General features: G+C 41.8%; 2 protein-coding genes across 4 annotated transcripts in view; one reads left to right on the plus strand and one right to left on the minus strand.

The window, feature by feature from the left end:
- Positions 1 to 15,680, minus strand: part of LOC126365914 (phospholipase DDHD2) — a 213,888-nt gene that overhangs the window by 117,264 nt on the left and 80,944 nt on the right. The gene's annotated exons all lie outside the window — the stretch shown is intronic.
- The window catches only part of LOC126365915 (uncharacterized), a 72,973-nt gene continuing 61,127 nt past the window's right edge, over positions 3,835 to 15,680 (plus strand). For both annotated transcript variants that reach the window (XM_050008653.1, XM_050008654.1), the window contains exon 1: positions 3,835 to 4,068. In XM_050008653.1, the coding sequence (XP_049864610.1) occupies positions 3,879 to 4,068 (190 nt within the window). In that variant the 5' untranslated portion in view covers positions 3,835 to 3,878. The remainder of the gene's footprint in view (positions 4,069 to 15,680) is intronic.

Here is a 15,680-nt window from a genome sequence, read left to right on the forward strand (position 1 = left end):
GTCTGAGAAAATTCATATATATCTTCAGACACAAATCTAATAATATGCTACTCTATCTTAGATGTATTATATCTCAAGGACCGCAAGTGTTTGTGATCCCCCCCACACTTCTGGAGAAATATGTTTATGATAGAAAGTGTCAAAAACTGCATTCACAGACGAACTGCTCCAAACGAGTTTCTTCATCATGATGTATTTTGCAAATACGGTACAGTAAGTGCCTACTGCTCTGTTTCCAAGCACAATCATTGATCAATTTGTCGATTCATGTCTGCTCTCTAAGACTGTATCCGATGAAAAAAATGATACCTGTATCTGAGGGAACACACTTGACTGAAGCAAGGAAACTACAATCAAGTTGATGGCAACATTTTGAAATAAAGCATAACAATTTTGTCTGAAATAAATATTTACTGTAGATTAAGAAAAGCGTAAATTTGTAAGAAAACAGAAATCATCATAAACAAAATTTTCATAAAATTGTGGCTACGGTATTCTGCCAATAAAAACAAATAAGCACTAATCTCAAACTGACCAGCAGTCCAGTATTCCTTGGAATCATGACTTTAACAGAAGCATGTCTGCCGTGATGCGGATAAAGAAGAAGGCAATTATTCTAAGAGCAATATTATGAAATCCGAGATGTTCACATCGCGAAATCTCTGCACGTTAACGTCACACCATGTGCGCCATATTTCCCATATTTCGAAATTCCTGAAAATTTTACGGAATTGTTACATGAAACCCGATAATCCGATAGCTTAACTTTGAATAAAGGACAGCTAGAGGAATATTTATTCTCATCAGTCCACAATTCTCAAGTGGAAGAAGAGTATTTGAATAACAGTATGTCGAAGAAATTGACATATATGGCGTCCTCTAAATTAGGGGTGTACAAAATTGCAGATTCGCGAAAAAACGCACTAATTTGTTCACACCACTTACTTCACAAACGTTCTTATTATTTAAAAAATATGGCAAAAACGATGTTTTGTAAAAGTAATATGTTCTACAAGGGCCGCCCTTTGCTTTCGCAGGGAACCAAAGACGAGTAAAAGAACAACTAAAGGTTAGTGGTGGATATTGGTATCAGATTAATAGCGAGCCGTACCCTGCGCATCGCTGTTCTTACACAACATGCAAATCTCTTACGCAAAATGTTACGTTAAAACACACGAAGGATAGAGGAGAAAGAAAAAGATCTGACTGTACAGTGCAAAGAATGTTCGGAATAAAACCGAATAAGTCGGCCTACCAAGTGTAACGAATGAGATGACACGAAGGAAACGGCGTTTTAAGCATTGGGTCGTCGTTACTTATCACATGCCTGTATTTCCTACTTTATATGCTGGTCTACGCCGCCATACTTATTTAGTCAGTAAGGACCACGACAAGCTTATAACCACTACGAAATTGGTTTTCATTTAGGTATTGTTTTTTAATCAATTAGCTGCGTCTAGAACAGCGATCTATGACGATTTGGCATCAGTTGTCTGTTTCTCAAGACGAAAAGTCCCAGATATCACTGTTCTGAAAATGTTGCGGATTTGTGTGTCTTGCGTCCATTTTCTCTACATCTTTTTCGATGTTCACGAACCAGGATATTATCCTGTTTCGAATCTGTTGAAGGTCCGTTTCAGTCATCTGGAGTCATTCATTCTTCGAAAGTGACCATAAAGCCGTATGTGTGTTCAGTCCACCTAGTAAAAACTATCAAGTGATTGCACTTCCACCTACCTGAAACTCCTATCCGTACTGCGGAGCTATTGGCCAAATGGAAGGCAATTTTGTTATGGAACCAATTCGTTTATGCTCATATTGTTACTCATCGCTCCCAAAGCGTTATGCAGAAATCACAAAATACAAAATCTGACGAGCAGACTAACAGATATATTTTCGGATATATTGGAGTAACACAGAAGCACGGAAAAATGACATATGTCCATTTGCAATGGGTAAGATGATGTGATGGAATTTTTTACAACGAAAGAGTCTACCACCTAGTAAAGTGGAGCATTAATGAAGGAAAGTTCCGTCTAAAACCAATCCTTCATACTGATTTCGAACAACCATCAGTAAAGCTGCTTACCATGATCGGAACCGCGAATGTCATATGACTCAGCAATATAAGGGCCGACATCTTAGGTACCATCCAACTGGACATCTCTCCTCGACCGTGTTTCGACTATGTGACATCCACCATTCGCACGAGGCTGGGATCCGGATATTTCTCCTCCGTCACCACCACCACCCAAATATATCTCGAATAAAAATTATAGTTTCTGAAAGTTATGATCAGGACCGAAGTGACGTGAACGATCTGGATCATGTAGTACTGGCACGTACGAAGTACAAGGAACCACGAGGAAGCTTTGTGAAAGGAGTTTTCCCCTTACTTACAAGCGTTACCTCCTTACCCTACAGATTCAATTTAAGTAAATAAAGTTTGATAGCGGAATACATGAAAGGCGCTGATACATCGATTTAAACTTGGTATTGTAAGTCCGCGAGGCTCAAATAATCTTATGGAGACTGTTCCAATACACTAAGGTGTTGAACCTTTGTGTGTATCTATTTAACTTATGAACTTATATTTGCCTACTCCACAAAATTAGTCCAGAAGTTTGTGGCAGAATTAAACGATATTACACATTTCACACCAAACAAAACCGTAAAGAACAGCGAGAGATAGGGATGTTGGTGGGGGACGTGAAAGGGGTGTTGAGGGTTGCGGGTGCAGGGGGGGGGGGGGGAGAAGGCTTCAAATCGCAGCTTATATTTTTGTGTACAATTCAAGGGCATATTTTTTAAATTACTTAAAAGTCTTAAAACTATTTTGAATCATATAATTCACAGCGAAGGAGCAACTGTCCCAGGCACAGACATTGCAAACTCAACCATTTTAGAAATACTGCAACATGAAATACCAGCCTTCTGCAGCACCTCAAAAAGCTGCTGAAACTCTTGTCTTCAATAGTGTCGGATATTTTTTCAGAATCTGAGTCACAAACAACACTGGATTAATACAGCTATGTTCAACTGTTTTCACGTGGTCTGTAATGTCGTCCTTTGCTTTATGTACAACAGAGAGTTCTACAATTCGTAGTGTGCAATTAACACTTTCACTGTTACTGTCACTAGACAATTTAAAAAAAATTGGTATTCCTTTCGCAGGGTAACACAAGACTTGCTTTTGGTCAACGTTGAGCAATGAGACAAAAAACGAAAAGTGGTAAAATGATCCAAAAGTGTCGACGAGTTACTTAGCACACGAAAACATAACCGCACTGTCCCTGTTGTGTTGTCAAATGGCTAACAGAGAGTGAAAAACGGTGACGGAACCAGTAGCCATGCCTCCCCATCGTCGTCAGCGCTTTATCTACGATCGGCTAACGTCCCTAACATACGCCTAAAATTTTAAAAATCTTCCCCGGCCTTAAAATTCTCAAACCTCTGGCATATTTTGCAAACCCAGGATATTACAAAGGACAGCACTAAAAAACCAGAACTGTCCGGGATAATCCCGGACATATAGTAGCCAAAGTACTCGTATATCCCAATCAGTAAAGCCAGGTGCTCAAAATGAGTGAGTCACATCGGACGGTTACGTACTATAGCTCGCGAGAATGTTTCCTGCCGAAAAGAGCCGAAAGGAGGCCACGTAAACGAGGTGGTGACGTGTCTGTACACACACCCTCTAAACTAAACACGGGAACCTCTTCCCCGGAATGACCTGATTACCAAGACGTTCACCGCCCTTTTCGGTGCCGATAAGAAAGGCTGCATGTGTCTCATTAAATGGCAGTCGCTCGATCGTCTGTGGAGGGAGAGAGAACAGATCTGTAGTTCCGTTTGCGAGACTCCAAGCAACGCGAGAAATGACGTTATGCTGTATGAACACCCTAACGTTCATTCTCTGCGCTCTTGTGTGGGCATCTTGTGGGTCAATTGCCATACCTACCGACGATGCAACATGGAGAAGAATCAATTTACCTTCCGTAATGTCTGAGGAACTGCAAGGCATCGACGAAGATCTGACTGGGCGCCTGACGGCAGAGATGATCCCAGGTAGGGTTACAAATACTTTCTGTTCGTGTATTTTAATTTTCTCGTAAGTTTCTTTTGAAGTTAGGTATTAGCGAATAAGTTGCATACCGGACATTTGTGTTACATCTTTCACTTCGGTCAATAACGCGGCACTCTCGCCCAAGACAAAAGTTTTTGGCCTCTGTCGTTCCGGCAGATTTATGAGTTTGGCAGGAGCATTGTTTCACATGGCATAACCATTTTGGCTGCCGGATGTAGCGATGGATTCCCTCTGCAGAGACACAGGATTCACTGTGTTCTCTTCGTTGGTCACGCTTTAACACGTGGGTCACGAACCAAAGAATTTGTCGTCAATGAACTGAGAGTGCAAGTGTTTTCTTATAAAAAATGAGAGCAGAATTGAAAGTGTAAAGTGCTAATTATACTGGTGGAGGAAAGACCAGTCGTGAGAGATGGAGCACCTGAATATTAAGGAGCGTCAGATCAAATTCTTTGATAGTTCACTTAAATTACACACAGTGAATTAATACACCGGGCGATCTTATTTGGCTAAGTGAATTTATAGTGCCAGTTTTCGCAGAATCTTCACTTCGTATTGCTTCTGAATAAGTCGGGTATGTCTTAGTTCTGACTGTTAGGCCACATTTATAATCGTAATGACACGCGCTAGACTCAAGTCATTAACCTAGCATTCGTAAAGTTGTCCTTTCACCCAAAAGTCTGACGGAAACCCACCATTTATCGTCCATTATTGCACGTGCACATTGTACTAATACTCTTGCTCTAAACACGTAACATAACAAACGATTAGTCTAGGCCGTTCCTCTTACGAAAATTTCTCTCTGGGAAAAGATATTCACAATGTGTTCTCTCTCTGGTTCACACTTTAACACATCCGTCCGTTCACAAACTAACGGGCCTCGTTGTCAATCAAATGCGTCTGGGCAGACAGACAGCGAGCTGCGCATTTACGAATAAAAATGGCAGTAGAACTAAAAGTCACTTTTATGGAAGTATGAACAATCACGTAGGATAATACAACTGAATATTCAAGAGTATCAGATCGCCAGTTTCACTGCTTGTGTACTTTAACTACACGTAGCGCATTTTCACTCGGCAGACGAAAATAATTTTACGTCTTTTTGTCGTGAACATAGAGCCTGCCTTCGAATACATTCGCGCCTTTTTTTGTCTTTTTGAATTAATTTCTACCCCTCTTCGAATCCATCAACGTTAGAGTTCAAAAGGTTCTTCGTGCATGTATTTTCAATATTTCTGCTTGATAGTTAGCCTAAGCGTATCAAACTTTTCTGCTGTTGTCTAAGGCCTTATTTCACGCACTTAACTACACTACTGTTTCAAGCTAGCGCAGAATTTAATATATTACAGCCTATTTAGTGTTACTAGATGTAAGCTTTTATAACGAATCAAAGAAGATTATGGCTTAACGTCTACGTCAAGAGAGGTCATTATGAGACAGAGTACATGTTTGGGTAGGCTGAGTCGGGTATTTGGCTATAGCCTTTTCAAGTGATCCATCCCAGCATTACGGAAAACCTAAATCTGGATGGCTGAACGGGCATTTGAATCGCCGTCTTCAAATACGAGTCCACTTCCTAACCACTGAGGCGCCACCGTCGGTGTCAAAATGCGAATCCATTACCTAAACACGACGACAACGCGCTCAGTGAAAGTGGCCCCAAAGATACGATTTTAAAGTAATTCTGATAATCCATGGATCGCTTTAATGGTTCTTGTTTAAAGATATGGCATCAGCGTTTCATAACATATTAAGTTGTAATACCGACGCAAAAGGCTGAAAATAAGTAATAATCTCGGAATGCTTCCATCAGCGAAAAATTAACACAAGCAAAGGCTGATAAGGCACTAGACAGAAAAGATTTCACAACATGCAACAGCCAGCAAGTGGATACCAAAAAATGAATTACGTCCTTTAGAGCTTACACCCCAGGTGGTGTCGTAATTAAAACGGCGTTTATGTTCATAATTACAAAAAATATACGAATAATTGTTTTCTAAGTAGTAGTAGTAGTAGTAGTAGTAGTAGTAGTAACGAATTTATGTATTTCTCGTTAATTAACAACAACCTGGCTCACACAGTGTTCTGCTGGAGTTTCTGGGATCCCCACCTGGTCGGGTTAGAGGAATGCATCGAAAAAATTCAGGGGCCTGCTGCTGGGTTTGTCACTGGTAGGTTCAATCAACGCGCGAGTATTACAGAAACTAAAATGCGAACCCCTGGAGGGAAGACAACTCTTTTTTCGCGAAACACTATGAAATACAGACTGCAAAACGATCCTGCAGCCACGTACACAAACGTCGCTTAACGATCGCGAAGGCGAGACAAGATAACCAGAGCTCCTACGGAAGTATATCGACAGTAGTTCTTTCCTCGCTTCTTTGTGAGTGGAATGGAGAGTGACGCAATGATACAAGGTATCCTCTACCATGCACCGTATGGTGGCTTGTATGTATATGTGAGTGCTCATTCTGAATTAACGGTATTCCAATTCCCATACGCCCATATAGAGTTAGGTTATTCATGGTTCACTTAAATCAGTGAAAGCGAATGCCTGGATGGTTTCCGTGAAAAGTTGTCAGATTTCACGCCGTGTTCTTGTCAAATCCGAGTTGTTGCCCGTCTCTAATGACCATAAACCAACTTTTCCTCCCTTATTTTCAGTTAATACGCCAAATACAGTAGGGTCCAATTAATGATCGATTTTACATATTCGTTAACGTCGGCAACAAATTTGCACGAAGTCGTGCCGCGCTAACCTCCTACTGAACATGAAAAGTATTATACGGCGCTGTTGATGCAGGTTCATTTGAAAATTGTGCAGAAGATGCGACGTGGTAAATTACGATACCTTTAGCACCTCCACCTCTAGACCCCCTACCTCCCTCTTTCTCCGTGTGGGTTAAATTTAGTCTCCAAGACGAAGCCAAACTGTCAGCTGATTTGCTAAATTCGAACCTGTTCCGACGCGAAGAGATTCTTCGCTGACGCAAGTCGAGTTCCGCCATGACGGTGAAGGTGTTCCTGCTAGCGAAGGACACTTCTCATCAAGGATCTCTTGAAACTTGACACAGTTTTCTCATGTAATCCGAAGCGATTACAGATAACGAAGATGCGAAATTGTCTACAGTTCTTTAATCGCTGACGAATCACAAAATTAATATATTTAATAAAATATTCAACTCCCATTATGGAATAATACGGAGAAATTCATAATCACCAATTAACGATTCTTTAGGTTCGTTTTCGGCTTGTCCCTTCGTTAATTCCGAGTCGTAGAAACACAAGCGCTTTTTCCCTCTGAGCGCCTAAGAATCAGACGCTTATATCATCTATGGAAGCGATGCAAACTATTTTTTAATAACCCAATGCTTTAACCGGAGCACAATTTTATGCGGTAAGGAGGAATGAGTTAGGAAATCTCGGCGGTAGTACGGCAAAAACTCACTTCAAGGATGCGCTTATACAATTCGACCTAGATGAGAGCGGGAATATTTAGTATTTCTAAACATTTAGCCTTTTAGACTTTTCCTTTTTTATATTTATAGTTCCTCCACCTACTGTCAAGCTGGAGCGATTTTCGCTAACCTTCCACACGCAAACAATAGTACAACTGTCCAAACTTCGCTTTGGACTTTTATTTGAGGAGATACTAACCCGACAAAAACCTATTTTATAATTGTGGTGCTCCCACTAACTTTCCTGCAGGTTGAACAGCTCATTTAGTCACCCCTCCCCCCCCCCCCCCAATAATATCCCAGAATTAAGTACGCTGCACGCATCTAGGCATGCTTTACGAAATCCAAAATAGCTGTTTATTATTTTTCAATAAACTTCAGCATGGGCTGTGTATTGCCCTTATCGTCTTGGCAGATTTTGAACTGTGTTGAAACATTTGTGGCTGTTTCTTCTTTAATGTTTTAACTTAATTTTTTCTCTCCCTCCCCCCTCCCCCCCACACACACAGTCGCTTACACAAGGATGTGACGTAACATGAGCGGCAACAACAAATGGTTCAAATGGCTCTGAGCACTAAGGGACTGAACTGCTGAGGTCATCAGTCCCCTAGAACTTAGAACTACTTAAACCTAACTAACCTAAGGACATCACACACATCCATGTCCGAGGCAGGATTCGAACCTGCGAACGTAGACTGTAGCGCCTAGAACCGCTCGGCCACTCTGGCCGGCAGCGGCAATTACAAATTTCTTTATGGGTAACATACAAAAATCCCGGAGACCAAATGAACATTCATGTTTAACGCTGGACCCGATGTCTATGTCGTGTAAGACTTGGACACTGAAGGAGACGGAAATGAAACAACTATAAGTCTTTGAGCTATGATGATGCAAGGCTGTTGATGAGATGGATTGATCGAGTAAGAAAAGCAGGCCAGCAACGAGCCAACGAGGAAAATTACTAACAAGTAATATAAAGAATTGAAGAGAGGGATTGGATGGGCACATATTATGGCAAGAGACGATTCTAAAACGTGGATCTGAAGAAAGAATCACAGGGATAAGCCAAGCCTAGACTAGATGTGAGTGCATATGGTAGATCTTGGAGGTAGTGGGATACTTTAGTTATGCTGGAATGAAATTAGATTGGAGAAGAGCATCAAATTAGTTTTAGTGTTGATGACGAAAACAATAATTGGGGGCCAAACGTAACTGGCAGACACTTTTAGACACTTTGAAAGTCTACTCACAAAGTTTCAATAACAAGCTAACCAGCTGTAAGTCAGGAATCTACGTACCGCTGCCATACTGATAGCAAAGACAAAGTTCCACCGCGCACAGAGGCGTTTAAGCAATCATTTGTTCCGCTCACCATAAGTCAATGGAACGGGAGAAATTAATAATTGGTATAATGGGAAATACCCTCTGCCACGCGCTTCATAATGGTTTACCGAGTACGAAAGTAGACGTAAATTCTTGCACATGAAACAGAACGTCAGCGTATCCTTTTAACTTCTGTCCGCTATGGCTTCCAACTGGTTGCTTCAACCATGTGCGCAGTGCAAGTCACGCCGCAACGAAGTTCAGCGGGCCAAAAACGCTCTACCGGCCTTGGCAGCTAGCTGGTGACTAAGCGTGTAATAACTAGTCGGCGAGACGAGCTGACAATGAACAGCAGAAGCATACCAGGAATGTTTGCTACCTAGTATGAGTATCGTTCCCGATACAATCAGCCGCAGTGTTTTGAGACAAATTGGCAGTAACAGTTCTCTTTCTAGTGAATTACGCAATACCGATCGACCGCCAGACGTCACTAACAAATGAGTGTGCGCTGCGTTTACGTCGGAGGAAAGAAAACGGACGACGCCCTATCATAATGTTTGATCAGCCACGGGCGTACGAAAACTTTGGATGTTTCTGAAACCTCACAATCTTAGCCAAACATGAAATATCTATGGCGAAAGGGCGTTGCGTGTTTAGCTTCCGGCTCCACCGATACACGTCTGATTTCACTCGTTCAGTGTTTCCGCTAGTGTGCCGTTATTTCACTGTCTTTCGTGGAACCCAAACCAACTGTGCTTCAGTCCTCCTGAAGCGCTGATACGTATTAATTACGGACAAGCAAAACATGAATTTATTAACGGTCGCACTCCACGCCAAATAAAATTTTCGTTTCCTTTCGGACAACTAGAGCGCCAGTCTCGCCGCTTTTCAAATACGTGGATCAGATAAGTGTGCCGTAATGTCTTTTCAATCAACGTCTTATTTGTTTATACCCTGACACACAGTTTTAATGCACAAGGAAGAAACTTAACAATTTAACGCCCCATCGACGTTTAAGTCATCTGAGATGCAACTCATGTTAAACAGCACAAGAATTGGGGCAAGAGTCTTCGCTCCATGGATTACATCGCGGCGCTAACCTGGAGCAGATTATATATATAGAGAGAGAGAGAGAGAGAGAGAGAGAGAGAGAGAGAGAGAGAGAGAGAGAGAGAGAGAGAGAGAGCGGGGGGAGGGGGGGGGGGCGTGGGAGGGGAGGGGATCTTCAGGTGCGACTCGTATTGAGAATCAGAATCAGCACATGCTAATTGCAAAACTGACTTTCTCCACGCTCTGACGCCGTTATGAGTTCAGACTGAGGAACAACATTACTTCTCAGCATTGATGCCATTCAGCGTTGTTCCAATGCACTCCATTATCATTCATATAATAATTTTCAGATAACGTGCTATTAATAGCGTTCAGTGTGACTGCAATAGGCCGCAGGTCGTTCCTATTTTTAAGAAAGGTCTGTATGATAGCGCCGTTACTACTACTATCGTAAGCTCGCAAATGGTACGAGAGCAGTATTTTCATACGATGGTTATGTATGAAGAAACAGTGTAATCAAATTGCGAATTTCGTTTCTTTCACTGTTCGTGGCGATTCTGTTACCTTTATTGCCTAACTGATTTGCCGCTGTAGTCCATCTGTAAGTTGCAGTGCAGCTAAACTCGAAAAGTGAGATCCAAACGGTCTTTTCGATCCCCAATTTCAGGCACAAAACGAAAAATAACTGCAACGCTCTTCTGGTATGGTAAAAATGTTGACCGAGGAAAAAGTGGCGAATAGTGTCGATAGCTTGAAAGAGGTAAGCCGTGATGGTTTGCAAGGGGAAAAGAGGAGGGAAGATATCCTTATTCAGAGCTGAAAATATTGGAGAATAAATCAATTGAATTAGCAACGAACTTACTTGAAAATGCTCAGAAATATCAACGATTGTTCTCCATGAAACTATTAGACAATTTAGGTTACCGCAAGCGCTACGGTGCACAGATCACAAATATTAAATGAAATACTTACAAGCAAACAATTCTCACGAATTAGTAAAGGGAGGAATTTTTTGGTTGCAAAGCGAAGGGCGATGAGACACACTAGTTCACCAAACGCCTGTGAATGCGCGATAATCGATGGAAATCCCGAACCCGCCCCCGCCCTCTCTCTTCCTTCCTTCCTACTTCCCTCCCCCCCCCCCCCCCCCCACACACACACAAACACACCTGTTTTACTTCTTCTTGAAGTATATCACGGACTTTGCCGACGTGAGGAGGCATGCGTGCTTCAGAGATACAAATAGCCGTACTGTAGGTGCAACCATAAATGAGTGGTATCTATGGAAAGGCCAAGCTAACCTTTTGTTGCTAAAAGTAGTCATACGGCAGTAGCTGCAGCGGCATCAGTCTGATCGGATCTTGTAAAATTATCCAAGATGATCTTGCAGTGCTGGTACTGCGAACGACTGAAAGCAAATGGTAACTTCCCCGCTATCACGTTTCTCTCTCTCTCTCTCTCACTCCCTCCTTCCCTCCCCCCTTTTTTCGACGGCAAGCAGCTCTTCTGGAATCCTCTTGGGTAAAATATTCCAGAGGTAAAAGAGTCGCCCTTTTGGAACACCGGTCGGTGGCTACTCAGAAAGCAAACAGGCATACTGCGTACCAAGTGTGGAATGTGTGATCTCTTAATCGGATAGCTAAGTCCCAGAATTTAGAAAGGGAGGAGGACATTAGTGTTTAACGTCCCGTCGACAACGAGGTCATTAGAGACGGAGCGCAAGCTCGGGTGAGGGAAGGATTGGGACGGAAATCGGCCGTGCCCTTTCAAAGGAACCATCCCGGCATTTGCCTGAAGCGATTTAGGAAAATCACGGAAAACCTAAATCAGGATGGCCGGAGACGGGATTGAACCGTCGTCCTCCCGAATGCGAGTCCAGTTTGCTAACCACTGCGCCACCTCGCTCGGTTTTAAAAAGGGAAACGGATACTTTTCAGTTAGAGACACAATGGGAATTAGTGAAGTGCGACGGCAGGAAGGAATACTATTGCTGATCAGCTTAATACAGAGTTATCAACACAAAATAAAATACGGTAAATGCAATACTACTATTGCACACAGGTAAGTTACTATGAACATTATACTGAAGGAGTTACCGTAGCCAAGATATATACGAAGGTAACACCTACCACAGCAGTGTAAGTTGGTACACCAATTCGCTCTGCAGATGATGAAGAGATTGGAAGAACGAAGAGACAAAGGAAATTATTCAGATAGTTAAGGGAAACGAAAACTTAATTGTGACTGGTAACTAGCATTGGGTAATAGAAATAGGAAGAGGAGGATAAACAGTACAATATGGATTAGAGGAAATGAATGAAAGGGGAATCCGCCTGGTAGAACTTTGCACGGAGCATAACTCAATCATTGCTCCACTTGGTTTAAGAACAAAAAAGAATGATGCACATGTGGAAGAGACGTTGAGACACTGGAAGGTGGGTATATAATGGCTAGAAGGGATTTCGGAACCGCATTTTAAACAGTTCGAGTTTCAAAGGGAGCATTAAGAAGCGTTGGACTGAAACGGGGGAATACGATAGACGACGAATGGGTAGCTTTGAGATATGAAATAGGAAAGGCAACAGAGGATCAAATAGGTAAAAAGGCAATCTTTGGATAATACAGGAGATAATTAAACTGACGAAAGGAAGAAAAGAAGAAAACGCAACAAATGAAGCAGGCGTAAGGGAATACAGAAGTTAATTCTAAAGAAGGCAGGCGCAGAAAAGTGTTAATACTACACAACCATCAGTTATGGTTGCAAAATATTGACACGAGTTATTTACAGAAGAATGGAAAAACAGGTAGAAGCTGTCCCAGAGAACCAGGCTGTAGTTTCGAGTGTGGTAGGACATGAAAGGGAAGCAGCAGTCGAGAAACGAGTGAGACCGGAGTGTAGCATAACCCCCCCCCCCCCCCCCCCCCCCCGCCGATGTTATTCAATATGTGTACAATGAGCAAGTTGTGTGAGGAGGCAAGAAGTAATTTTGAAGGGGAATTAAAATTATCGGAAAGGAAATAAAAACTTCGAAGTTTGCCTATGACATTGTAATTCTGTCAGACGGCAAGGGATACAGAAAAGCAGCTGAACGGAATGGATAGTCTTTATATGAGCTTATAAGATGAACATCAACAAACAGTATAACGGGCTAATGGAGTGTAATCGAATTAAAATAGGTAATGCCGAAAGAATTAAATTAAGAAATAAGAAAGTAAAAGTAGATCAGTTTTACTATGTGGACAATAAAATTACTGACGATGGACGAAATAAAAGGTTATAAAATGTAGACTGGCTACAACGAGACAAGCATTTCTGAAAACACGACAAGACAAGCATTTCTGAAAACGAGGAATTTATTTACAACTAATATCAACTTAAGAGCTATATTCTTTTCTAAACGTATTTTGGAGAGTAGCCTTGTACGGAAGTGAGACGTGGACGTAAGCAGCACAGACATGAACAGAATTAAAGTTTTTGAAATATGGTGCTGCAGAAGAATGTTGAAGATTAGATAGGTAGGCCAAATAACAAATGAGGTAGTACTGAATCGAACTGGTAAAAACAGAAATTTATGGCAGAACTTGACTAAACGAAGGGATTGATTGAAGGGACATATCACGAAACATCAAGAAATTGTCAATTTGATAATGAAAGGAAGTGTGGAGAATAAAAATTGTAGAGGGAGGTCTAAGTCTGTCTACAGTAAGTAGCTTCAAATGGATGTACGTTGAGGTAGTTATGCAGAGATGAACAAGCCTGCACAGGATATGCTAACATGGGCAGCTTCAACAAACCAGGCTTTGGACTCAAGAATACAACAACAAGCCCTCACTGGTGATGTCAATTGTAAGACGTTGCAGAAAATGCGTCATACTGTTTACAACAAATGCTGCTACATCGAACTATTTCAATACACTGTGTGGAAAATTTTGATGATTCCGTTCTACCGTCTAGGTCTCACAAGGGTGTTAGTGTAATATATTTACAATCTTGGTCAAGTATCTTGGCATAAAAACTTCTGCAGATGAGGTTGAAGAGTGTGTTATACTGCGATTAAAGATTAGGCAAATAACGCATGTCACATCATTCGCACAGAATATTTAGGTGTAACGTCAGCAGAGGCTGAATGAGCACGTAAGTCAACTCGCCAAGAAAACAAATGGCCAATGGAGCGTAACTACATGAAATACTAGCAAATTTAATCAATTTTGGAGTATTCTTTCCCTTTCTTGCATCCTTACAAACGAATGTTCGGAGACGAGCTGCGCGCATTGTTTAGTCAGAGCGACACTGCCATTGATCAGAATCTACTTTTGTATTTGCTGCAGTGGGAGTCACAACGAAGATGTAGTGTATCGTGAAAGACAATATAAATAAGAATTCGGGCCAGTACAGAAGTAGTGCTCCTCTCGCATTTTTGTGTGAGTTACGTGAAGTCACAGAAGACTGTCAAGACAATTTTTGAAACTTCGCCTGGTTTTCAAATTACCTGGCAGTAAACTGATTCGTTTGACGTGTTTCTCGGACTGTATTTGACGAACGTATCGACTAGCAGCTGATTTGCCGAACAACTTTGACGGTTTACGCATGCGTTTGCCAAACAGCAGTTGCTTGCTCGACTATTATCTATAACTGAAAGATCTCCAACTGGAGCAGATTTCGAATATTTAAAGTTTATAACCAGCACTGCACCTTGTACATTGCCCACAAGTGTCAAAATACTTAGCGACACGATACCCACTGCGTAATAGCTTCTTCAGTAGAGGGGTTGAGTTTGAGAAATTTCGTTAGTTGTTTGAGAAACCCGTAGATAGCAAACAACGAATCTGATAAACTAGTCTAATCGTTTACAGAGACTTTAGGGGGGAAGATAATGGCAAATCAGTGCGCGATGTGTCTTTTTCAACACAACGTTCAGTATGCCTCTTTTATACTGGGGAGTGGTGGAGTGGGGGAGGCAGCATGCATCCAGATGGACAGAACTGAAGCAATTCGCTTTACACTTAACCTTGCGCGCCCTTTCACACGGGAGACGTGTATAGCTCTGCCTTCGGCTCATTGTAGTAGTCGTATAGGGTAGGCTACTATATAGTGAATCGCCGCTGCAGTGTGCCACTTGCCGTTCGTCGAGTGCCTCACTGCTAATCGGCTAATTCAGCACACTCTGCCAAAAAACTTTTTTTTTATCACACAGTAATATGTCGTATAATAAAGGTATTTTTGGCTTGTCTGACACAGTGAAATCGGCAACTGTATTCGATGTAGTGAGTCTCATCGTGAAAGTGTAGAGGATGCCAGTAATAGGGAGGGGAGGCTGTTCCAGACCAGCCGACTCAAATAATCGAACCTTGGCATAACATAAGAAGACTACATAACAAAGGTTTGTAACGCTTTGTCTCCACAGTAGAACAAAATCACAGGCGAACAAAGTCATCCTCCCCTTTCGCCCTCTGACATGGGAAACAGCACTTCAATTTTCCTCTCAAGCCACTCCAGAAATTCTACAACTCATCAGTTCATTGCCGTTGAAAAAAATTATTTTCTCATGTTGCTGATACAATACTTCAATAGCCAGAAACGTTTTGTGAACTCAATCAATCGACGTAATTGTATTCACAGAGTGGGCTACATAAAATTGGCCATGACCGCCGTTGCAGCGGTGAAAAGCTGCCCTAGATTTGTCAAACTAAGACCGAGTAGCAGTTCTGCCTCAGAGATGTAGCGTTTTCCAGGTTCTGCTGTAGATACTCCACTTTGTATT

This window comes from Schistocerca gregaria, chromosome 4, assembly GCF_023897955.1.
Source record: "Schistocerca gregaria isolate iqSchGreg1 chromosome 4, iqSchGreg1.2, whole genome shotgun sequence".
Lineage (NCBI taxonomy): Eukaryota > Metazoa > Arthropoda > Insecta > Orthoptera > Acrididae > Schistocerca > Schistocerca gregaria.